We start from the raw sequence: 24,049 nt of genomic DNA, 5'->3' as shown, positions 1-24,049 counted from the left end.
GGAGAGATCATACAGTATTTGTCTTTCTCTGATTAGCATAATGCCCTCAAGGGCCATCCATGTGGTCGCAAATGGCAGGATTACCTTCTCTTTTATGGTTTAATAATATCCCATTGTGTGTATATACATAGATGTCTTCTTCATTCATACATCTATTGATGGACACAGGTTGCTTCCCTATCCTGGCTATGACAGTAAAAAACTGCAGTAAATAATAATGCTGCAACGAACATGGCTGTGTGTATCTTTTTGAGTTAGTGTTTTCATTTTCTTCAGTTAATACCACAAGTGGAATTTCTGGATCATATGGCAGTTCTATTTTTACTGTTTTGAGGACCTCCATATTATTTTCAATAGTGGCCGCACCAACTTACACCCCCACCAACATGCACAAGGGCTCCCTTTTTCCCCCCATCTTCACCAACACTTATCTTTTTGATAATCATCATTCTAACAGGTAAGAGGCGACATATGTTTTTAAGGACCAGTCTCCGGCCTGCAGTATTACCTTGGGTGTACAGCAACCATTCACCTATGCATCGTTCTGTTTGTGGACGCCCTATGCTGTTCCACTAGTCTGTCCAAGGTCATACTCTCCTCATTAGTGTAACCTGATAATGACTCTAGTGCAGCAAGTCCTCCCTTCTAGTTCTTCAAGAGATTTTTAGCTATTCCTTTTTTTTATTTTTTAAAGTAAATCTCTTTACTCTTGGCTACTTTATAATTCTTTTTGATTTCAAAATAATTCCAAACCTATAGAAAAGTTTCAAGAAGAATACAAATAACTTTTTATCCTGAACCATTTGACAGTGAGTTGCTGACTTGTGCCCCATCGCCCCAATACCCTGAACAAGAATAGTCCCTTACATAACTACCATATGATCATCCAAAAAATTAAAAAGTCACCATATTACTATCATCTAATCCATAGTCCAGTCACTGTTCAAGTTATGCCAAGTATCCCAACAATGTCTTTTACAGGGCGCCTGGGTGGCTCAGTCAGCTAAGCAACTGCCTTTGGCTCAGGTCGTGATCCTGGAGTCCTGGGGTGGAGTCTTCACATCAGGTTCCCTCACTCAGCGGGGAGTCTACTTCTCCCTCTGACCCTCCCCCCTCTCGTGCTCTCTCTCTCGCAAATAAATAAAATCTTGAAAAAAAAACCACAGCAATGTCTTTTACAGCAGAAAGGTATCATCTAGGATCACGTACTGGATTTAGTTACTGTTGTCTCGTTTCCTTCAATTTAGAATAGTTCTTCAGCTTTTTTCTTGGCATTCAGAATTTTGACACTTTGGAAGGTTACAAGCCTTTCATATATCGTCCCTCACGTTGGGTTTGTCTGATATTTCCTCATGATTAGATCAGGCTACACATTTTTGGTAGGAGTATTACAGAGGTGATGCCATTGTGTGTTCTCACTGCATCGCATCAGATCTTGATTTGACCCATTATTGGAATTGGAATGTTGGTCACTTGATTAAGGTTTCTGTCAGGTTTCTTCACTGTAAGGTTACTCTTTTTACTTTTGTAACTCATAAATTAGGCATCAATTGAGACTATGTTTCTTAAAAAGCTTCCCCCCGTTAATGTCCATCGATGTTTCTCGGGTGAATTATCACTGTAATGGTTGTCTAGTGATGATTTTGTAATCCTATAATTTCTTTTCCATTTATTAGTTTGCAGTCTATCTTAAGGAAGAAGTATTTCCTTTTCCCTATCTATTCATCCATTTATTTATACGTATCCATGTTATTCCACGGATTACTATCAGAATTTATTCTGATGCTTAAACCGCCCCAGATGTGAACAATGATATCCCCTTCAAGCTGGCTCTGCCCTTTTGATACGTTCCCATCTTGTATTTTCTGGGCCCCAACCCTGGAGGTAGTCATTTCTTCGACAAGTTATGGTTCCTTTTAGCCCACTGAATGGTATTTAGAAACCAAGATCTGGGCACCTGGAATGCTCATTGCCATTAAGATGCTGTTGTTTCTCGGTCCTCTCAGTGACAGAGCTAAGGAATATACGTATGAATATACATACGAATATACACACACATATATGTACTTAATATACACAATGGTATGAATATGTACATATCAACATGCACACACATACATATCTGCATTTATTTCTGTACCTATATATATTTAAAATCACAATCACATCAATATCTCCAATTCCAAAACGACGCCACAGAGTTCTTACTTTTCTCCTCTTCCATATTTGTAATTCCTTCCTCTGACAGTAAATAACTTCCTTCCTCTGGCTCCCATCATCTTCACTGTATTTATTTCCTAGGTCAGTGTCCTCAGATATAACCACTTTCCCATTGTTACTGCCACTATTCTTCCCTACCAACACAACCACCCTCCCACTCAGGCTCTGACACCACACTGTAATGTTCCTCTTCCAGGAATGGACACCCTCCTCACTGTGTTCAGGCATCCCAATCTGGGCCTCCATCACCCAACCTCCAGCATGGAGGCCTACCTTGTGAGATCCCACCTAATGGCTTTTGGACTGAATTATTCAGGAAGGAAGAAAAGGTAGAGAGAAAGGAAGGTGCTCAGCTACTTTAATTATTAGTAGTGAACATTAACTTGGGATAATCCTTGTGGCTCATCAGAAAATAGAAGCCATTAGAAGAGAATGACCTGCCCCTCTCATGACCAAACCCATAGCCTGCCTGCACCTTTATTTACGAACTTGACCTTCTCTCCTATCACAATACATAAACTGTGCCTATCTAAGACTGGATCCCCACCTCTTGGCCTGCTTGCTCTGAAACTTTTCACTGAATTTCTCTTCCCTTGGTTATTTCCATTGGCATACAAAACAGGCTAAAATATCCCCAGTCTTAAAAAGAAACCTCCCTAGAACCTTCACAGCTCTTCCACCTACTTCTCTGCCTTTTAGTTAAAACTTCTCAGAAGTGCTGTCTCTCCTGTCTCCACTTCCCAAACCCATTCTTTCCTCAACCCCACTGTGACCAGGCTTTCATTATCATAGTCACGAAAACTGCTCGTCAAGTAGCCTTCAAGTCGCTGAATCCATTGACTAAATCACAAATTCCTCTTGTTTGATCCATCAGCAGCACTTAATACAGCTGGGCATGCCCTCCCTTTTTAAACACTTTCTTCCCTTGGCCTCCAAGTTGGCCTTGGTTTGTCCCCCACCCCAACAGCCACTGTCCTATTCCTCTCTGCTCAGTCCTCTCCTGAGAGCCATAGGGCTAAGTCGTCCGTTCACTCCCTGGGTGAGCACAATCAGTGCCAAGGCTCTGTATCATGACCACACTGATGCCTCAATCTTATATCTAGCCCCAGTGTTTACCTAACAGCCTACTCAGCATTTCTACTAGAAATTATGATTTACATATTAAACATAACACGATCAAAACTGGACCCTTGATTCCTGCCTCCCCTCCCCGATCTTGCTAGTGTTGTGTCTCCACCTCAGTAAATGGTTGAGTTATTAGCTGCTGAGACAAATCTTGGGCTTCTTATACTTTCCTCTCTTTCCCTCACCCCCATCCCCATCTAATGCAAGAGTCAGCCTTATTGGGTCTACTTTTATCTATAGATGTCCTAAATCTGATGACTTCTCACTTTCTCCACTGTTACCATCCTAGTCCACATCTGCACCTCTTGCTTACATCATTAATAGTTTCCTACTGTTCTCTCTTCCACATTATCCAAACTTCAGATAATTCTTCACACAGCAGCCAGATTGATCTTTTAGAAATGTAAATTAGATAAACTGATGACCCTGCACCAAACCCTCCAATGGTTTTTAATCACACTCCAAATAAAACTTAATTCTTACCATGGAGAAGAGGTCCCTCCTGTTTGGACCCTGCCTACCTTTCTGAACTCATCTCCCAATTTCATTTGCCTTTTTCGCTCCGCTTAAGCCACAAGGACCTCTTTGCTGTTCCCAAACACACCAAGCTTATTCTCCCCAGCCTGGAATGAACTTCTCACTACCTTCAAGAATCTGCTCAGCTGCCACTTCCTTACAGCTTGTCTTCGCCACTGAATCCTACAGAGCACCCTCCTCCCCCCACAAGCCCTATTCCATCTCCCTGAACTCTCCTCACCCTGCTTTAATATTTGCGTAGCCATTTACTATTCCGTGACATTATGTTTACTGTTCATTCCCCTCACACCCCACCCAGTGTAAACTCCGCGAGGCCAGGACCCGTCTATCGTGTTGACCACTGTCTCCCTGACTCCTGGGACAGTGCCCGGGGCACAAAGGTAGCCTCTGTTGCACCAAGGTGTGGATGATTTAGGCAATGCCAGTGTGGCATGGTACTGTGGCTAAAAACCAGCCCTGCCGGGTCCAAGAGAGTGCAGGAGTGATGAGCGAGAGTGGTACAGGGAGACCCGTACGGTGATGAACAAGTCACTCCTACACGGAGGAGGAAGTTGTAAGTGGTTACATAAACTCGGGACAGTAACTTCAGATGTTCCTGAAAGAGCACCACCTCAGTGGGGATCCATAACTCATTTTCTGCTTCTATACAATAGCGTCTTTCTAACTGCACAGATAAATTCATTTCCAGTAGAGGAAAATCACCTTCTGCCTTCGCTACTGAGGTTTCCAGGTTCTGTGTTAAGCACCTGAGAGTGAGGAGTGTGGGCTCTTTTATTTTGGGTCCACATTTAACATGTGGCTCCTGCAAAAGCATTTTAAGAACACTGAGGTAACTCAAAATAAACTCCCGCCAGCAGGTGAGCCGACATCCTATTCAGCCTCAGCTATAGCAAAGTTGCCGGTGTCCTCTAAGCTTGAAATAAAAAGACATTGCCACTTCAACTCTGTGTTGAATAGTATTTTCAATGACGTTGTGGACAAGTTTCTGAGACTAGGGTGCACGTTACCTCAGGGAGATGCAAAGCAAAACTAAACTTTGCACACTGGACTGGTCTCTGGTTTGATGCTGACGTAGGGAGCAGCCTGTGGCTACGAGATGGAAGAAAATGTCTTTGTCTCTCAGGCTGAACAGGCAGATAATAAGCAGGTGGTCCCAGGAGCAGCGCCTTCAACCTCTATTTTATATATTTGCCAGGGACGGGGGAAACAGAGCAAGCACAGGTTCTCAACCTGTGCTGAAGCCATTGACGAGAACCTAGTAGCAGGCTGGCCTGGGGCACACCTGGCAGAGAAGGGCGCTGCGGGAGGCTCCCCAGTCTGGGCAGGCCGTTACCCCGCCAGGACCAAGTCTAGGAAGGAGAGGTGTGGCCAGAGCAGAGTGGGACCCTGCAACTTGGCCAGGGACCTCAGGCTGCCACATTTGCATTTAAAAGCCATTATGGAAATGTAATTTACTTTGAAGACAAGGTTATATTCAAAGCACACTGCTCTCTCAGCAAAGTGACAGTGACCAGGAGAGGAAGAGGGGAGACTGTGTAGGGTACAAACAGGTGAGAGAAGTCAAACTTTTCTGCACGGGGAAACTCTTTTGACGTGTACGGAGGCCATGCCTAGTCATGCTCACCTCAAGAGGTCTGAAGAATTTCATTAAATTGAGGTATAGCTATTTCCCATTTAGGTTGACTTGGTTTGAGTGAGTTTCAGGGAGTTTCTAAGCTGGGTTTAATACTGGACTGTCCCATAAATACAGGGCATATTATTATGGTCTAAAGAAGGCTGTGGGTCTAGGGTGTCTGGTTGGCTCAGACAGTAACTCTTGATCTTCGGGGTCATGAGTTCAAGTGTCACAATGGGCATCGAGCTTACTTCAAAACAATAATAAGGCTGTGGGTCTATTTGGAAGGTTCAAGACAACTGATAGGAAAAGTGGAAGATTCTTTGATTGGGATGAATACTTTACTAAAGGAATCAGCTGGGGAGGGAGGGTGGCATGGTCCTACCAGCAATACTGAGGCTGGAAAAACCTGGGGAGAGGGAGAGAGAGAGAGAGAGAGCGCGCGCGCATACAACATGAAATATAAAACATATATATACAATAGAGAAGGTACAGTGAGAAACCTAAGAAGGGACTTGCCCCAGTTGGCAAGAGCAGCAGAACCAGAGTAAGAGTCCAAGATTCTGTACCCAAGATAATGCCCTCAGCACCCCTGTAATAATACCTCCCAGGAGCTGGCCCTGAAAGGCCAAGTAGGATGAGAGAAGTTTAAGCAGATAGAAGAAGCTAGAAGAGGAGAAACAGATGGGAAAGAGGGAGGGAAGCAAAGAAATGGATGGAGACCGGGGGGGTTAGGGGAACAGAGCAGTGACAGAAAACAAATGAATTATTAACTCATTCATTCAAAGTATTAGCTTTTCGAGAATATTAAGTCAAAATAAATTCCTAGTTTTCAGTTCACTTGGTCTGAATCACAGTAAGTTATTGCTACCCTTTCAATTGTTCTTCATCTGCTCTAATTCTTAAATCTTGAAAGGGTCAGATCCTATGGCTCACTGAAAGGGGGGAAAGAGAATTATCCTGTGGGTTTCTGGCAAAAGCAATTATACATGTGGGCTGAAAGATATCAAGCTAAGAACCGCAGGTTCCCAGCTCCTAAGCCAGAGAAGCTAAGGCCATCTGGCTGCTTGTTCAGTTCTAAGCAAAATACAACTCAGAGCTGCTACGGAGTCTCGTTGGTTGACCAGCAGGCCACAAGCATCTGGCTTTTAGCAGTCCACATTTGCTATTAATAATGATTAGCCAATAATTTTTTAAACCATCACATGTTAGCAAGTCTTCTGTAATAAATTCCTGACTGATTTTCAAAGAGAGGACTTTGTACTGGTCTGACCCAGCCGTCTTCTAGAAGTTCCCCAGACATCTGCTTAGTGTGACCAGCTTTCAGGATAGATACGTTATTCTTCTGGGTTTCAAGAACTAATCTATTGTGGTTCAAGGTCTGCTCCACTTCCTGGAGAAAGTGATTGGAGTGTGTCACTCCTATGAGACTCATAAATCACAACATTCTTCCCAGGCAGTTGTCCTAAAGTCAACAACGACCTGAACAGAGCTGTGATGTAGTCAACAAGGAAGCCTCCAAAAGTGGTGGAAAGGCACCATGTCATCCTTTTATTTCCCCCAAAGTGCTGTCTTTCCCCCCTGTATTCATCACGTTTATCAGAATGATAAATCAGTAATCTGACAAACCACCCTCCCATTCTCATGTATCTAACCAGCTTGAAATGCCTGATGCTTCAGTGCTGCATTTCTCTGCCAGCGACAAGACTGGCAGCCTGGGATGTGCCAAGTTCTTGGCTCTCAATTGCAAAACAAAACAGTATAGGAGGGAATTTGTGAGTTAGCTGATTTGCAAACACTACAGCAAGTCACCGCATAAACACTTGTTTTTGTGTACCTATTATTTCTCCCAGGCAGTTACCTGGATGCCGTCCTGACGGTGGCCAAATGTGCTGCTCAAGTTACCCTGCTTCCTTCATTCACATTTAAGTGAACTCAGCTTATTCTGCACCATTAAAAAACAAAGACAAAAACAAAAAAACCTTCATTAAACAGTAATCACAGAGCCTCTCGGTTAATTATGGAAGGAGAGTCACCAAGGTCACTCAGAATCAACATCAGGTCTACAGGTGTGTCCATAAAGGTACAGGAAAATGTCATTCAAATGGAACCAACTCAGGAATTAAGAGGAATTAAGAAGCCACACTTACATATATGGGGGTTGCTGGAAATTTCCAAGCGCAAGTTCATCCTGATTCCTCTACAGTAAAAGGTAATCTGGGTATATGGACATTCTTTCCATGCCCCCAACTCCAAATACCAGTTTACTGAATGATCACACAAACCAACAACAACGGATACTGAGCCTGACTGAACATATGTGGGAAGCATTGTGACTCTTCATCAGAAGCCTACAAGACAGGTTCTTCAACTTTCCGTCTATATACGGTTGAAGAATCAGAGGATCAGTATAGTTAGGTGACTTTAGTCCCAAAGTTGGTAGAAGCAGAGACACAATCTGAATACAGATACTCCTTATTCCAGAGCCTGCATTCTTAATCATTTTGCTAAATTCTCTATCAAAATAAAAACGGAATAAAACTTCGACATGACAAAAGCTTTTCAGATGACATCACAGAGCACTGGCATTTTCTTCTCCATGTATATCCCGGAAAGAACTTTCCATTCAGCTTCAGTGTGAATGCTAACTTCCAACTTACCAAAATTCAGGGTTGAAGCACCACTCCTCTGGTAGAAAAATAAGTTATAATCAAGAAATTTCAATGAAATTGGAAAGAGGAAAAAGCTGCTAAGGATTGGGGTTTTTTTTTGTTTTTAAACATTTTCGTACTATTGCAGGGTCAGACATTCCTAACCAAGCTTATCTAATCCAGTTCTTGCCCCAGGCAGGGTGACTTAAGTCATCCCAAAGACAGAAAGGTTCATGCAATTTGTAAAGACCTTACTGAATCCTACCTAGCTGAGAGGCAAGTTTTAAGTATCTCTTGACTGTCTGAGGCTCTGCAAAGTGCTTTGGAGCTTTTTAGAGGAAAGGTACGGCACAGATGCAAATTAATAACAATATAAATCAGCTCAATTCCCATATGCATAACCATCTAACCCAACGAAAGGAATACACGAGGCCCCAGGCTGCAATGCCAGTCTTCTTCGGAAAATATATTTATTATTGATAGTGAGTGCAGTAAAGATGTCAGTATTCATGATCGAGAAGAGGTTGTATAAGCCAAGGTTGCCTTTATGTTGATAAAAAAATGCCTTATTTCACTTGTAATCATAAACATTATTCCAGTAAAAGAGGTACATTTTTCTCTCCTTTTTGTCTTACTTATATGATCACCATAGTAAGTTAAAATGAAGTAGGTCTTATATAGTCAAGGGAGAAAAGAAAAAGAGAAAAACCAACATGCCAGAGCCTAGACGATTGCACCCAGCACTGCTGGGGGAGGTATGGTGCCCTTTCCCCACCCCGCTCCAATTACCTTAGCCCCCATCCCAACCCCCTGCCCCAGCTCTGCTGGAATGAAGATTCACCCAACCCTGGAGCCTGTGAGAAGAAAGAGTTGAATAGAAAGTTAGAAAGGTGTAGAGGGCTGCCTTTCTCTTTTAATCATCATGAACAGGGTTGACTAACACTGCAGTGTGTCCTTGCTGGCTGATACCTGATCTAGGCCTTGGCTTTTCAAACTGCAGTTGATCAAACTGGGATATGCTTCGGCTGGATCTGCTCTTTGGTGCTTCTCTTTAATCGTCTTCTCCTTAAATGGGTTACTTTCTTACTAGGAAAAAAAAATGTTCCGCCTCTGGAATTAACGTTGAGGAGTTCTGCTTGTTCTAAAAGTTGACTTTATCCTCCCTTCTCAAGCATGCTCTGCAAGAGAAATAGAAAACATGAGTTTTTACCAGCAGAAGGAGGGATCCCCAAAATGGCAAGAACTATTTAATACTATTTGTATTACTTTTCAAAGATCTACTCAAAAACACATAAAACAAGGTGCATGCTTCTTGGTCTCAAAATATTATTACCTTTAATGAACGCCATTGCTTAATCATGTATAATCTCCAAATGACCCCACCCCCCACCCCTGCCGCCATACGAAGCTGAACCTGAGTGAGCATGGCCTGGATCGTAGCCGGCTGTGGACATGGGTGCTGTCTCACAACCATGGGCATGTGGGATGCATGGGAGTATTTCTGGTGGCCACAGGGACTGGGGTGAAGCTATTGTCAAGGCAGCGGGGGTGAGGGCTGGGGTGGAGTAGAGGTTAAACCCCAAAGGCTCCGAGAGGACAAGAACCTCTTCCAGAAACCTCTGCCCATCCCAGGCAGAACACAGATGTTCGTAAGCTTGCAATGCTGGACGGACGTACAAAGATAAGTATCTATTCCGAAATTGCAAAAATGGCCCCTACATCCTATTTGGTTATTTATTTTTGTGATTGGGCGTAGGGGGTGGTTCTCAACTATCAGATTAAAATTCTATAACTAGCCGAGGCAGGGGATATATTCTCTATTCTCAGAAATCTTTAAAAGACAAAAGTGATGCTTTCCCCTTTAGTTTTGAAATTATTCAGGAAGAGGAGGCTAGGTCAGGCAGAAGGTTGCCTGTAGTTCACACCTTCTTCCCTACAGCCCTCACCCTTCCAGCTCTTAACGGAGCTCCTACTAGGTAATCACTGCACCGAGTAAAGTGCTATGGGGAAACCAATACACAGGCCCATGGAAAATTAAGGCATAATATAATGTAATAATGTGCTACTTAAAAAAATGTACTTGCTAAATATATGCTAAAAAGTAATTTTACTGAGTGAGTAATACATACAGTATAAAATTCAAGATAAACAAAAGAATACAGAGGAGAAAGTAATTAGAACTGGAGTGGTCAGGGGCGCCTGGGTGGCTCAGTTGTTAAGCGTCTGCCTTTGGCTCAGGGTGTGATCCTGGCATTCTGGGATCGAGCGCCATGTCAGGCTCCTCTGCTATGAGCCTGCTTCTTCCTCTCCCACTCCCCCTGCTTGTGTTCCTTCTCTCGCTGGCTGTCTCTGTCAAATGAATAAATAAAATCTTAAAAAAAAAAAAAAAAAAAAGAACTGGAGTGGTCAGAGGAGGCTTCTAATAGGACCTTTCAGACCATCTCTCTGAGTCTTTCAGAATCTAGACAGAAGGACCAGGAGAGCGTTGGGGAGAGGTGAGGGCAGGGAGGCAAGGACTTGGAGATAGGAGCAAGCCCAGTATGTATGGAGGGCAGAGGAGAAAGACTGGCCTAGCTAGAGGAAAGGGTGTACAACAAGGATATACCAAGGAAAAGAGTGTCCAAAGGGCCCAGGGTGAAAGCCTGTTGGCTTTCTGGAAAAAACCTGGGAATCCAACGCATGTCTTTAAATAGGAAAATGTCATTTGGGAGGGTTACCCTGACATCCTTGGCATAACGGATCCCACAGATGAGAGCCTGGAGGGAAGAAGACCAGGGCAGAGGCAGATTAGGAATCAAGGGTGGGAATGAGAAATAGATAGAGCCATAAAAGACATGGCTAGAAAAATAGAGGTGGTGAGACCTAAGGTATGATGATCCTCAGTGACAGGGGGAATGGAGGTGTCACCAAGAGAAATGGAAAAGTCAGGGGGAGGAGCCAGCCTGGGAATGAGGAAAAGGACTTAAATTTTGGGTTTATAAGAAATCCCAGATGGAAATGTCTAGAAGGAAGCTACAACCTTGGGAAGAGATGTCAACAGTCTTTAGAGAAGATTTAAAGCCAAAGATGAAGAAAAATGATTGAAATAACAGGGCAGAACAGAAAGCGTAGAAGGACAAATAAGAGAGCGTGTTGGGTCACAAAAGCAAAGGATGGGTAGATTATCCTAAGAAGTCTATGTCCACAAGGCACAAAAGACCACATACAAAAGCAGGCAAACTAGTTTAGAGAGAACACATACAGAAATGGTCACAAAAGATGATACGCTCAAGGAGGAAGTAAACTAGAAAAGCCAGATGCATCTAGAGAAAACAGGAAAGACAAAGCAGATAAAGCAGAAGACTTGGCTCAGCAGAGTTGTCTTACAGAACAAACACCACAATGTGAGATTTCTCTCAAACCCCTCATTCACATACGCTCTGTATTTGTTGGAAAAATTAAAAATTGAGCACACACGATGTTAAGAGTCAGACCAGACAATGTCCCAGTATCCTAGTGTCTCATTTACTCTCTTGTGGCTTGATCCGTGTGAGACAACAACCGTGTGTCCAACTATTTGGACAGGAAACGATGACTTCCAGATATAGAGACCACCTCACCACAACATTATATGGTAATACGAAATAAAAGTCAATATAAAATAGATTTATACTTGGCCCATCTAAAGGCATTCAGTTACTAAAAAAAAAATCATCATTTTATGAGGGATGCCATTTTGCATTTGGGGAGGTACACACTCACTACTTTTTTCAACATACCAATGTGAACTTTAAGCTATGATCTGCCTGATCAAGATTACATGGCTATGCCTCATTCTACAGCTTAGGTCCTATGGTTATGAAAGCTATGTGACAACGTATAACTCTTTGCAAATGTTGCAAAATAATCTGCAGTGACCACAATATAATTAAAGCAATAAAGTGTTTTTTGAGAGTCAAGGGAATTTTTTTTACTACCCTTCTTTCTGTAACCCCAACCAAATATATAAGGGTAATTTTCCACCCGGATTATATAATGTTAAGTGTATCAGACTCTCTTTAGTCTTTGAGAGAGACAAGCTAGGCCCTGGCTGGTTAGAAGATCAGCGGGCCCGTCTAATGAAAAGACTAACAGAACACTTCTGAGCATATATGAAACATAGAGAAATTACTACATTCACAGAATAGCCGGCTACGTGTATTAAAATTCTAATTTTCAAGGACAGCACAACAGTTCAGCTAATTCACAGGTGGCTCTTTGGACACGAGAAGGCTCCAGGGCCAGTCTACACCCATGTTGTAAACTGCACAGGGTGACAGAGGTGATACAAAACCTCCCGACTTCAAAGACATTAATAAATACAACGTCAAGTTGAATTAAAAAAAATTAGATTGGCAAAACACTGTGTTATTACTATTCTAACTATTCCATAAAACCTGCTCAAAACCCAGGCCCAACGACGTTTGGCTGGAAGGATCCAGAGGCCTGGAAAGGTCTGTGTCATTTAGTGTCACCTTATAGGTTCTCCCACAGTCTCTGTATCGGTTCTGTAAGTAGCTGCTTTTGGGCTGAATTTCAACACTGCATAAATTTAACACTGCATAAATTTAACATAGGAAATTCCCCGAAGAATCAGGGAGAAGATTTGCAAGTTATAAAAGATTGCTTCCTTCATTTAAGGAACTGCTAACACTTAATCTTAATGTGGAGAAAGAAATTCCTTGCGTTGGCTCATCATTCACGTATATGGGCCTGCAGAAACCCCTTTTATAAACAGCTGCGTAAATTACCAAAAGGAGAGAAGGGCTCAGGCATCCGTACTGCTCTTTCCCCGAGTCTGTCTCTGATTCCAGCCACCGAGGAAGGAACAACTGGCAGCTCACGCTGTCAGCCAAGAGCAGGGCCCCTGGAGACCGGAGATTGCCTGCCATTTCCATTTATTAAAATGATCTTCACTGTTTTCCTCAAATATTTTTGTTACACAGTAATCTCATCAACTGGTTTCTGACTTATAGCTTTCCTGAAGGGGCTGACTTTCACAGCCACGTGTCGGCTACTGGATGTGTCAATGTATTTAAGAAGAATTACGGCAACCCTGGATTGCTAAACAATCATCATCAAGAGAAAAAAATACTTTTTTTTTTTAAAGACACTATTCAGAATGCTTGTCTCTGAGCTCACCCAGCATCTCGCCAAGATTTCAAAAGCCCTAATGAAGCCGAGTACGGAAGCAGGAGGGTTTATGGGGGAGAACTAAAATGGGAATGTGTCTGGGTATACCTGAGTTTTTCCCCAAGAAGGGACATGAAAAGTGGGGAGCAAAAGACAAGGGAGTGTGGAAGTCACAATGAGGAGAGGGTGAGACAGAAACAAAAGTAATCAATAAATTCAATTTCGGAGGAACACAAAGAGAGCTTTGCCTGTGCACCAAGCACTACTCCGGACCACCTGAAAATCTGATTAGCCAACTTCCTGTTTTCTCACTCCGTCTCTCCCGGCCAGCCAGTGCTGCTCCTTCTTCTCCCTGCTTTATGCCTGGATCTGGTTTCATACCTTCTCTGACAAACGCTCTGTGTAACATTCAAATGAAGTTACGAGTAATTAACTGTTTACACAACTTGCTGCAATAACAGACAAAACACGAACATATTGCAGCTCTAACTCTTGAAGGATAAGCACTAGAAAAGAAATGCTTATTAAGAAAAAAGAGTCTATTACCATCGTAATATTTCTTCTATTAAATCCAAATTAAAAAAAAAAAAGAAAATGTCATAGAACGATGATTACTCTCAGAAAGAGGTTTTGAGAAGGGTTCCCTACGATAGGAGAGACTGATAACACATGTAAAGTTTGGAATTCAGTTCCCTTTGATGTGACTCCAAGTCCGAAAGGCCACCCCACCAAAGGACAGGAAATCTACTGTGGAACACCCACGTGTCATCTTGAGTATGAGCAGCCCCGCTGGGCCATTAATAAATGTCATTAGGTGATGATGACAAAGAAGCCTCTGAACACAAGAAAAACATGCTCCCATAGGTCTTCCCAGAATATTAACCTTCTTGATTTATCTCTGTGCTCCCTAGGTGGCTGTCTGTGGACATCAGAAGCAAATGCATAGGGGCGCCTGGGTGGCTCAGTCGTTAAGCGTCTGCCTTCGGCTCAGGCCGTGATCCCAGGGTCCTGGGATCGAGCCCCAAATCGGGCTCCCTGCTCCGCTGGGAGCCTGCTTCTTCCTCTCCCACTCCCCCTGCTTGTGTTCCCTCCCTCGCTGGCTATCTCTCCCTCTGTCAAATAAATAAATCTTAAAAAAAAAAAAAAAAAAGAAAGAAAATGCATAAAGAGAGGGGACCCCACGGTGGGTCAGGAGAGGGGAGCAGGGTACCGAAGTAGCAGAGCCAAGGGAGGGTCTAGTCATGATCGTGAGCTGGCCAGGGGACTGTGTTACCTTGGTTCAGTGCCTCTTTCCTCCCTCCCGCCCATGAAAACCAGGTGTGGCTCCCCACCCAGGGGTACCTACAGTTTCAAAGGAGGCAACAGGAGGAGAAGAAAATAACTTCTTTGTAAGGGGCTCCCACCCTCTGTTCAAGACCTCTAATTTATTCCTGAGGCTGAACTAGGAATAAGTTCCCAGGGTCGGTCTGATGAGACCTCTGCCAGATGGCTCAGACGCAAGAAGCAGTGACAGGTAGTGGCAGGTCCTCAACTTCCGAAAGAGGGAAAACAGAGACTTAGCAGGGCCTCTGAAAGATCAAAGACCTCTAATCCAGGGTAGGCCAATGGGCTCTAGAGTATGTCTGTCAAACTCCTGTGCACAGAGTTACTTGGGGAATTTGTTGAAAGTTCAGATGTCCAGGTCCAACCTCAGATCTTCTGAACCATAATCTCCAGGGACGGGGCCAGAAGTGTACATTTCAAATGCACTCCTCAGCTGATTCTGATGTTCACCCATGTCTGAGACCTGGTATTACAGAAAAACAGCACACTGGGTTTGGCACCAGGAACAGGCTATTCTGCTCTGGACACCGTCCCATAAACAGATCACTGACACTGTGAGTGCAAATGTTTCCAGGTGAGAAGACGGGATTAGGTCACATGATCTCTAAAGCCTGTTTAGCTCTAACAGCCTATGACTCTGTTCAATCATTTGGACGTACTTTATAATTCAGCTGAAAGCAATGATAAAATACAGCCTGCTCTGGCACTGGATTTTTCTTTCAAGAACGCTGATTTCTAAAGCGACAGCAACTACTGTGTTTTTAGACCTTCTTTACACTCAGACAACAGGGACGTATTTGAGGCCTGGTCTAATACAAACTCGGGTCACAGGGGAGATAAAATACAATGTCCTCAAGAAGGCGGATGCTTCCTGCCATGGGAAATCCCTCCATATGCCCTGATCTTAATTAAGGTTTTCTATTTTGGGGGTTACCCAAGGACTGTAAGTGTCATTTCCACTTTGGAAAGGAAGAAGTGGATGCACAACATTGGGCTGAAGTAACTTCGTATTAAGATCCAGCCTCATTTACCAGGGTCTCGACCTCATGCTCTCTACTACCGCCGGGTGACGTTCTGATCTCCCCAACGATACCAGCAGGAAGCATAGGCCTAAGGAATGCACTGCCTTGCTTACAAGATGTCCTCATTTCAATCCTTCCTTCAACTGAGCTGCTTACTTGGCTATTGACCCACTGCCCACTTGCTGATTTAAGCTTCTGCGATGGTTTATCTTCTCCTGACTGGCCTCTATCGTCTGACTCCAGGCTCCACACTGACCTCTGTTCTTTGGCATCTCTGGGTCTGGCCCTTGCTTGTAGTCCCAGGCTTTCCTTGGCTCTTCTGACTTGGCTTCCTGCTCTGTCTCCACACTCCCTGACCGCCACGATCCACGGTGGGTAGGTGAAAGCCTCTGCAGAACAGGGGGCCTGGGGCTGGCTAGAGGGAGACAGCCTACGTTTTCTGATGGCGTTATTAGCTGGCAGGCTACATTCTGCCAGGCAGTGCTGAGACAGCTGTTTTTCAATACACTGCCTTCCGAGAAACTGTTTTTACCCCCTCCTAGTTCATTCTGCTACTTTGGCTTCCCTGGGGCTGTCAGGAACATCAGCTTCAAGGAAAGGGTACATAGCGGTGGGAGGCCAGGCAACATGCAGAAAAATCAGAAGTACAAGTTTAAGGCTGACAGAAAAATCTACGAGGCAGAGGCACAAGTGCTGGAGGTCCCCAGAGCAGGGGTGCTGCCTACACGCAAACAGACAGAAATGTGCTCACAGACGTGTGTTCCTGTGCACATAGACCCTTGCTCTCATGCATGGAAGTAGAACTAGTCCCACAGCATCACCGCTGAAAGGCCCTCGTGGATCACCTAGTTCAAACCCATAATTTAGCAAAGAAGAAACTGAAGCCCAGGTCACCATGACTAGATTGGAATGTTACATACCGTATTTCCCACAAACTCTACCTTCCAGGGAACACAGAATGGTTGCCCAGAGCCCAGCCAGCTTCTGTACCAATTCTTTTAGCAGCAGGGTTAGGAAGAGAGTTGGAATGCTTCGAATTGCCCCCTAAGCATGCTACCCCCCAAGCCCCCAGAGATGTTGCAAGAAAATATCAGGGCAGTGGGGTATCCAGGGGAACAGAGCAATGCAGATCTGAGAGGGGCCCTTTCTCTATCTATAAAGAAAAACTATAAAGTTTTTCTATAAAGAAAAACTGAGTACATTTTGGCCCAGTAGTGGCAAATATCACTGGCTTCCCATTTCTCTCCCACCTTCTGTAGTCCCCTGTAAGGAAGGTGAACCAAGATAGAATAGGAATCAGGTTATAATGGTAAAAATAGGTAATTCAATTTTGGGGAGTTTATAGAAAGCTATGAAGGTAGGCAGATACGAGAAATAAAAGACACAATCTATCAATCGATGTCCTCCTACATTTTTAAAAGCCGTAACTCATACAGCTAGCCAGTGGCTTTTAAGTCTTAGAAATAATAATTACAGCAATTTATTACCTCTTTACCCTTATGAAGAACACATAACTTAATATAGTGGAAGTAACAGTCTAAATGTCTCATATCAACCCATGAGGAATTGTTTAAGAATAGCTGAAGAAAGACTGATGTGAGTAAATGGATGAAGAACGAAAAATAAGGCTAAGGAATATCCGGAAATTTTCCAATCAGTAAATCTATTAGTCTATAGAACAGTGCCTCAAGGGAACCAGTGAAAGCCCAATCTTATGAGTCATTTAAAAGTGGAGGGGATTTGGTTCTTGGAATTATTCCAAGGGGAAAAACTCCTGCACTGTGCCGGAAATGGACAATATGACCTAATGCGTTGTTGTCAGGTTTACCATTCTCCACATTAGCATGTCTAGGTGCTTCTTTGGATCTAACAAGAGAACACAAGAAGGGGAGCTGAACGGTCAGGACCCGCTACAACTGACGCTCAGGACCACTATGCTGCTGATGCTCTTCTAACAATGGGCAGTGTCAGGGGTCCCAAGGTTAGACAAACTTCACACTGAAGAAAAAGGGAAACGTGGTATTAGAGGAAAAGTGCTCAGGAAATGCTGGTATTAAGCCCCTGTGGCCATTTTGGTGTGGTCTTAAAATAGGGCATCTTTTTGCTGAGCTGCACCTTTGTCCATGGCCTTTATAACCCCACCTCCTTATTTACCACCTTCAGTCTCCGTTATGACTTCATTTGATATTCATGTTTTCCTCTTCACTTCATGATCATCGGTGACACTTTCTCTCACTGCCTTATTTCTGTATTCGTGGATAATGGATGTCCCTTCTCACACCCAACTCAAAAACCAAACACCATTTTTAATTTTTTTGTTTTCATGGTAAGGTATATCTTGGTTTAGTTGTTACATTTACCATCATGACTTCCCTGGGTTTCAAGTCTCTCAACTGTAAAACTGTGAAAATAAAACTGTCTCTATTTACATCTCAGGTTGTCATAAAAACAAGCAAGAGAATGGATGTGAAATCACCCGGAAATCTAAAGTACTATAGAAATACAAGGTATTGTTGTTTCTTGTTTTCTTGCCCATTACAATGTTGCCCATCTTAGGATAAAAATACTTTGTGGACAGCTATCTTTGTATTATTACCTGGTGGTATAGGCTCCCTAATATTTGAATATAAGAGTTGTGAAAACAATAGGTACCTCAAAACACACTTGCCGGAAAGGATATTAAATTATGTTGCAGATTGGGGGAGGGGGGTCTCTTTTGGAATCAGTAGTAATAATTTGGTGCTTTGGGATGATCTGTTTAGTGATTTCAACATGATTTCAATATGAAATAACACAACTGAGGAAAGAAGGAAAAAATAAGATTTACCGAATACTTTATATAAATGTAACCCCCACAACACTGGGGATAACATTACCCCAATTCACAGATGAGAAAATTCAATGCCCAAGGTCACAGAGTTAGTAAAAGACAAAGCTTTCATACAAACCCAGATCTGCCCAATTTGAACTCCCTACTGCACTGTGCGGCATATTTGATGTTGTCACAAAGCAACTTTGTTTTATTCTATAAATATATGCCGTTGATCCCATGAGGCAAGGTGCAGATAATTCAACACAACCCAGACAGGCAGGGTGGAGTCGAAACTCCATACACCCTTGCAGTTGCCACTTTGGTAATGTTACAAATCACACTGTGCAAATAGGCATGTTTGTCAGACGCCAGCATAGAAACATACACTTTGTCACAGCCCTTCTTTGCACTAACTACTACCCCCACCTCTATGTGGCATTAATATCAAGTTAGAAAAACCCATGAGTCAGCCTGCAGGTCTCAGGCACTTCAGTTAGTATCAGTATTAAAGGCTGGGGCTTGTTAAGAGCATATCAGAAGCTGTCTTTGACAAATAAAATGTACTAACTTAACATTAGCAACATTATTTCTATCAAAGACCTTTAAAGAAAAGAATCACCGGCATGCTACTAGGAGTTATACAGTTGGAAATACAAGTAAGAAACAGAAGAAAGCCTCAAGCTACTAGGCTTTTAAAGAAAACACAGGCTTTTAATAAATCTTGGTTATATTTTTTTCTACTAGTGTTGATGTTACTTTCTAGGTACCCAGACAATACCAACCCTCCCATAAATAACAGAAATTTATAGAGTGTTAGAAATTTACACTAAGTGGTTTTATTATAACTATAGCAAATTAGACTGCAAAAAGGCATGCTGTGTAACTCAAACGCTAGATTTAGTTGGGTCAGAAGGTCAGCTCTAGGGAGTTCATCAGCAGAAAGAATCAAGGTTTCCAACAATTTCTGTCTGTCAGAACAACCTACATCCAACTGTTAAATCAGTTAAATGATAGGGAATTATGTGACCTGCCAGAATTGATAATTTGCTTCAGGGTTTATCATTAGCTTTCTAAAGCACATGAATTAGAGAAAACACATTCCTGTGAACATCAAATTATTTTGGAATGGGGGGTGGGGATCAAGGGAAGAGTATGGCTGAGGTACATAAAAGTGATGGAAAGTGTTGCCTAAATCCCATCTCTGGCCTCCCTTTCCCTTCCCAATCCGGTGGGCTCTACCAACTGGTAGAAGATTGAACGGTGCACGAAAGGTGGCTTTTTGTTTGTCTTTTGTGTTTCTCTGCGTGACTACCAGCTGCTCACAGACCCAAAGCTGCTGGTCCCATAACTTGTATTCTTCCTCTTTGCTGGCTTTGAGCATTGACTCAGAAATATGGGGCAATGATCTTCAGGATACAATTACCATAAAGGACAAAAGTTCAAAGCAACTGGAAAAAAATATTTAGTAAGAATCTTTTTCTTCCCTGTAAGTAAATGAGTTAAACACCTAGATGGAAGTTGATTACTAACTAATGGACTTGTTATGGCAATTTTTGATGATGCAACAACTTATACTTGGTGTATAAGGCTCTTCCATACACATGAGCCTATTCAGTCCTCATCTTGCTTTCTTCTGGTGCCCCAGTTAATCTGGCCTGCACACCCACCTGTTTGGCCTGATTGACACAGCGCATGTACTGGTTGGCCAGAGCAGAGCAGCTGAGGGTCTGCTGGGTGTTCTGGCGGTAACACTGGAGAATTTTGGCCTGCAGATCAGCGCAGACAGGATGAAACTCATACCTCCTGAAAACAAAAACAGGAACCAGTGAGACAAATTGTCTTCAATCAGAATGAAGATCAAGGCTAAAGAGTATATAAAACATTAAATAAGATATAAATGTTGCAAGTATAGAATAAAAGTTTCTAAAAATGATTTCTATGAAATTAAGTTCCAGTAACTGATACCACCACAAGCCTCTCCAGACACTGTAACATTCCCAACCAAACCTATACCTAAACCAGGTGACTGGTGCCAATACACTTCAGCCCAGTCAGCCAAATCAGAAACCTGAGAGCCCTAACTTCTCTCTTCCATGCCCACATCTAGTAGGTCGCAAAGTTAGAGATAACACAGTCTGGTCCTCTTTCTCTATATTTACTATCATTACGTTAATTCATAATCACTTTTATCCTGGAATCAGGCAAAGCCCTCTAAACTAATCCGTCTCTTAGCTTTTGCCCCTCTACTCCTGCCTTCCAGAAGGTTCTTTCTAACACATATATCTGAGACCGTATCTCTCCCTACTGCTTTCTTAAAAAAATGCAAGGTCAACAGGCAAGTCCTTCTGGATCATGTTTCCACCTACTTTTTAGCCTTCATTCCCCACATTGCTGCAGCCTGACCAAACCACTTTCAAGGTTTGATCCATACACATCCCTTCATGTCTTTGCTCATGCTGCTCTTGATCTTGGACATGCCCTGAACCCAAATTCCCACCCATTCCTACATATCCAGAAAATAACTACTTATCTCGCAATACTTGAGCAAGTGTTGAAGTGTAACCTTCTCTAGACAGCTTCTCTAGCTCTCCATCAAGGGTGGAGTCCACTACTCCCTTTTCAGTGACTCCACTGACCTTGTATTAGCTTCTTCCACCACCTCTTTCACCTTCCACTTAACGCTGACTACACCATAGCCTGGTGTAATTTACTAGCCTACATCTACTAGGAGGAAAATCCCAAGAAGGAAGGACTGTCTTATTTTCTTTGTGACCTCAGCTATTCATATGGATACCTCTTATAGAAGCCACGCAATAAATTACTGAGAATACAGATGGATGGAGAAAAAACATTTTTAAATTTTCTGGGCTAAAATTTTACTAATTATACTTACAAATCTCAGATTTTAGTTAGATTTGCTTTCAGTGAATATGCAGTACCAAACACAAATGCCTCCAAATATCTTAAAATATACACTTGAAAAATGATAACAAAATCAACCAAATGAATTATACCAATGAAAAGGAAATATTCCTGTTAAGATGGTAGAGGAACTTGAATTATAAGGACTAAACATACACAGAAAAAATACATAATGTTATCACTTTTAATCTAGGAATTCATATTTTTTTCAAATTAGTTTTGTTTAGTACAAAAGGCTTCCAGTTTTTCATATCAGTTCTTTTTTTGCAATTTACATTTTTTATTTCTGTAGTAATCTTGAAATAGCATTATTTTATATTAAACGGGTTCTAAAAAAAAAAAAAAAACCCTAGAGAACACAGGGGGAATACTTCTCATCAATAAGGAAACCCCTGGGTGACGATTTGTCTCATTACTTTTATCCAACACACTAAGCTAATACATGTTTTGCTAGCACAGAAAACTGAAATGCAAACCATGTTACTGCTCCCTGAGGGAATTTACTTCTTACTACTTCTAAGGAAAGCAGACATAGAGGGAAAAAAAATAATCCCACAAATTTTACATAATATTGCTTTTAGTTTTTCATTCATTATCTTACAGCTCTGCCAAATATCTAAGCACAGAATTTAAATTCCCTGGAGTTTCCATTCTAAGATTTCAAAGTTCATATGTCTATGCATTTTTTTTTGGACATGGATTTCCCTAATCCCCTACCACGAACATCAGCATCTAAAGGGAGTCAGCTGTGCTTCGAAAAGTAGAAGCAGAGACACCACAAACTGACTGATTATAGCAAGACACACATCTGGATAAATACTGAATAAAATATAATTAAGCATTAGGTCAGCTGAACCCAGCAAATACATGACTAACGCCTAGGATCATTCGTGGGAAAACAGGGTTATGTTCTATCCCAGTGCTGAGGACCACACTTCTTCTACCATACCTTAGATGTAAAAGCAGGGGAAGGAGGATGGGGAAAGAAGACTAGAACAATCCTGACCTTCTCTTCAGGTCTTCGCCATTAACGTACAGGAAAAGATTGTAAAAAATGAGCTTCCACATGCTACACATCATAAAGAAGAGTGTGTTTTTTCTTTTAAAAAACTATTTGCGATGGAATAATTCATCCAATACTATGAACTCCTTAGAAAGCGGTAATTTAAGTTGTATATAAACATTTACCGACTTGAGCCGTTAGTCGTGTAAGTTAATGTCCACAAGTTATTTATGATTTGAGATGTGTCAAAATATACTTTTATCACCACAAATCAATACTGCTCACTTGCAGGGTCCTTGATTTCCTGTCTGGTAGTCTGGTCTATGTGTGTGTGTGTCTCACACACACACACACACACACACAGATATCTGCTGAAATCCTTTTTGTATACATTTCAACGTGTATTGATGATTAGATAGTAGAAAGGGGGCAAACGGGGGGTGGAAATCAGCATAATTGTCTCCCAGCTGCTGGAGTAGACTCTGGTACATTCTTCTTGGATTAATCTGTAAGGGCAAAGCTCTGCCTCCGTATTGATCCGCAATGCTTGTTATGCTGCTCTAATGCACTGTTTTCACTCTGGGAAAATGCTAAATGAGATTACCGTCCACCATTAGAAGGCCATAAAACACAAGCCACGGCACCTTCCATTCAGGAAAAGGTTTAAAGGCATTTCCAATATGCATTATGGTAAGCCCTCCATATAGCCACTGAGTCAGCAATTGATTTCTATTGACTGCTCTCCTTCCTGCTGATGGAAAAAGCCACTACTAGGCAAAAATAACAAAAGGGCAGAATTTCAAGATACCTACGAAGGAAAATTAAATCTTAGCTGCAAGAGACATTTAAACAATTTAATTTCAGTGTATAAAAATAAGATTAAAAAAGGCAATGGTGAATGAGAAATGTTAAGACAAAGACAAAATGCAAATTTGGAGAACTCAAAACAGTAACAGAGAAGAGATAGAACTGTAATCCAATTACATATCTGGCAAAAAGGAATTGGTGGAATAAAGTCGATACTTGAAAATATATATTGATCAAAAACAAGAAAAAAACTAGTTTTGTGGTCACTTTAAATGATTGGGGATTTTGATGGGTCCCACCACGTATCTCTATGCCCCTCTTCATTTTCCTTTTCCTTCCCAGACTCTATACTCTGTTCCCTTCCTCTTCCTCACTCCCACAAGCATCAGCAGCCGCCTTCGCCCTTCCTACCCCACCCCACAGTGGCACTGAGGACCAAGGGGGTTGATGACTTTTTTCGGCGAAAGAACTGGAAAGCCAAAGACTTGAACAGAGAATAAAATCACTCCTGGTAAGGCATTCTGTAGCTAGTGAAACCATCTTTGCTAATGTTTAATACTAAATATTCACTTAAAAGGCAGCTAAGAAAATAGATCCAAGTATTTTGCTCATTACACTGACAGGGCCATTGTAGAAACTTTGGGGGGAAAAAAAACAGAAAAGAATACAGAAATACATTTGGGCTGTTTCTAATTTCTCAGTGCTTAAAATAACACGGTGATGGATATAAATTGTTACTGTTGTCTCTGATTCTTTTCTGGGGATAATTTCTTATAAGTTGAATTAAGGGTCAAAGACAAATAAAAACATTTTGGTAAAACTGAAGCTGAGATAAGCAGTGTTCAGCTCTCCTCTTCAGAC

General features: G+C 42.2%; 2 protein-coding genes across 3 annotated transcripts in view; both read right to left on the bottom strand.

Moving 5' to 3' along the window:
- PLXNA4 (plexin A4) overlaps positions 1 to 8,462 on the bottom strand; it is a 590,507-nt gene extending 582,045 nt beyond the window's left edge. Inside the window, exon 1 of the mRNA XM_087860822.1 lies at positions 7,359 to 8,462. The gene's annotated coding sequence lies outside the window, so the exon portion shown is untranslated. The remainder of the gene's footprint in view (positions 1 to 7,358) is intronic.
- A 139-nt stretch (positions 8,463 to 8,601) lies between these two features.
- The window catches only part of CHCHD3 (coiled-coil-helix-coiled-coil-helix domain containing 3), a 261,013-nt gene continuing 245,565 nt past the window's right edge, over positions 8,602 to 24,049 (bottom strand). For both annotated transcript variants that reach the window (XM_087860823.1, XM_045792628.2), the window contains 2 exons: positions 20,124 to 20,259; positions 8,602 to 9,326 (listed from right to left, as the gene is read on the bottom strand). In XM_087860823.1, the coding sequence (XP_087716949.1) occupies positions 9,303 to 9,326; positions 20,124 to 20,259 (160 nt within the window). In that variant the 3' untranslated portion in view covers positions 8,602 to 9,302. The remainder of the gene's footprint in view (positions 9,327 to 20,123; positions 20,260 to 24,049) is intronic.

Source organism: Ursus americanus, chromosome 3, assembly GCF_024610735.1.
Source record: "Ursus americanus isolate L20-20 chromosome 3, mUrsAme1.1.p, whole genome shotgun sequence".
NCBI classification, from domain to species: domain Eukaryota; kingdom Metazoa; phylum Chordata; class Mammalia; order Carnivora; family Ursidae; genus Ursus; species Ursus americanus.
Note: the sequence above shows the minus strand (reverse complement) of the source record. Positions and strands in the feature narration are given on the sequence as shown.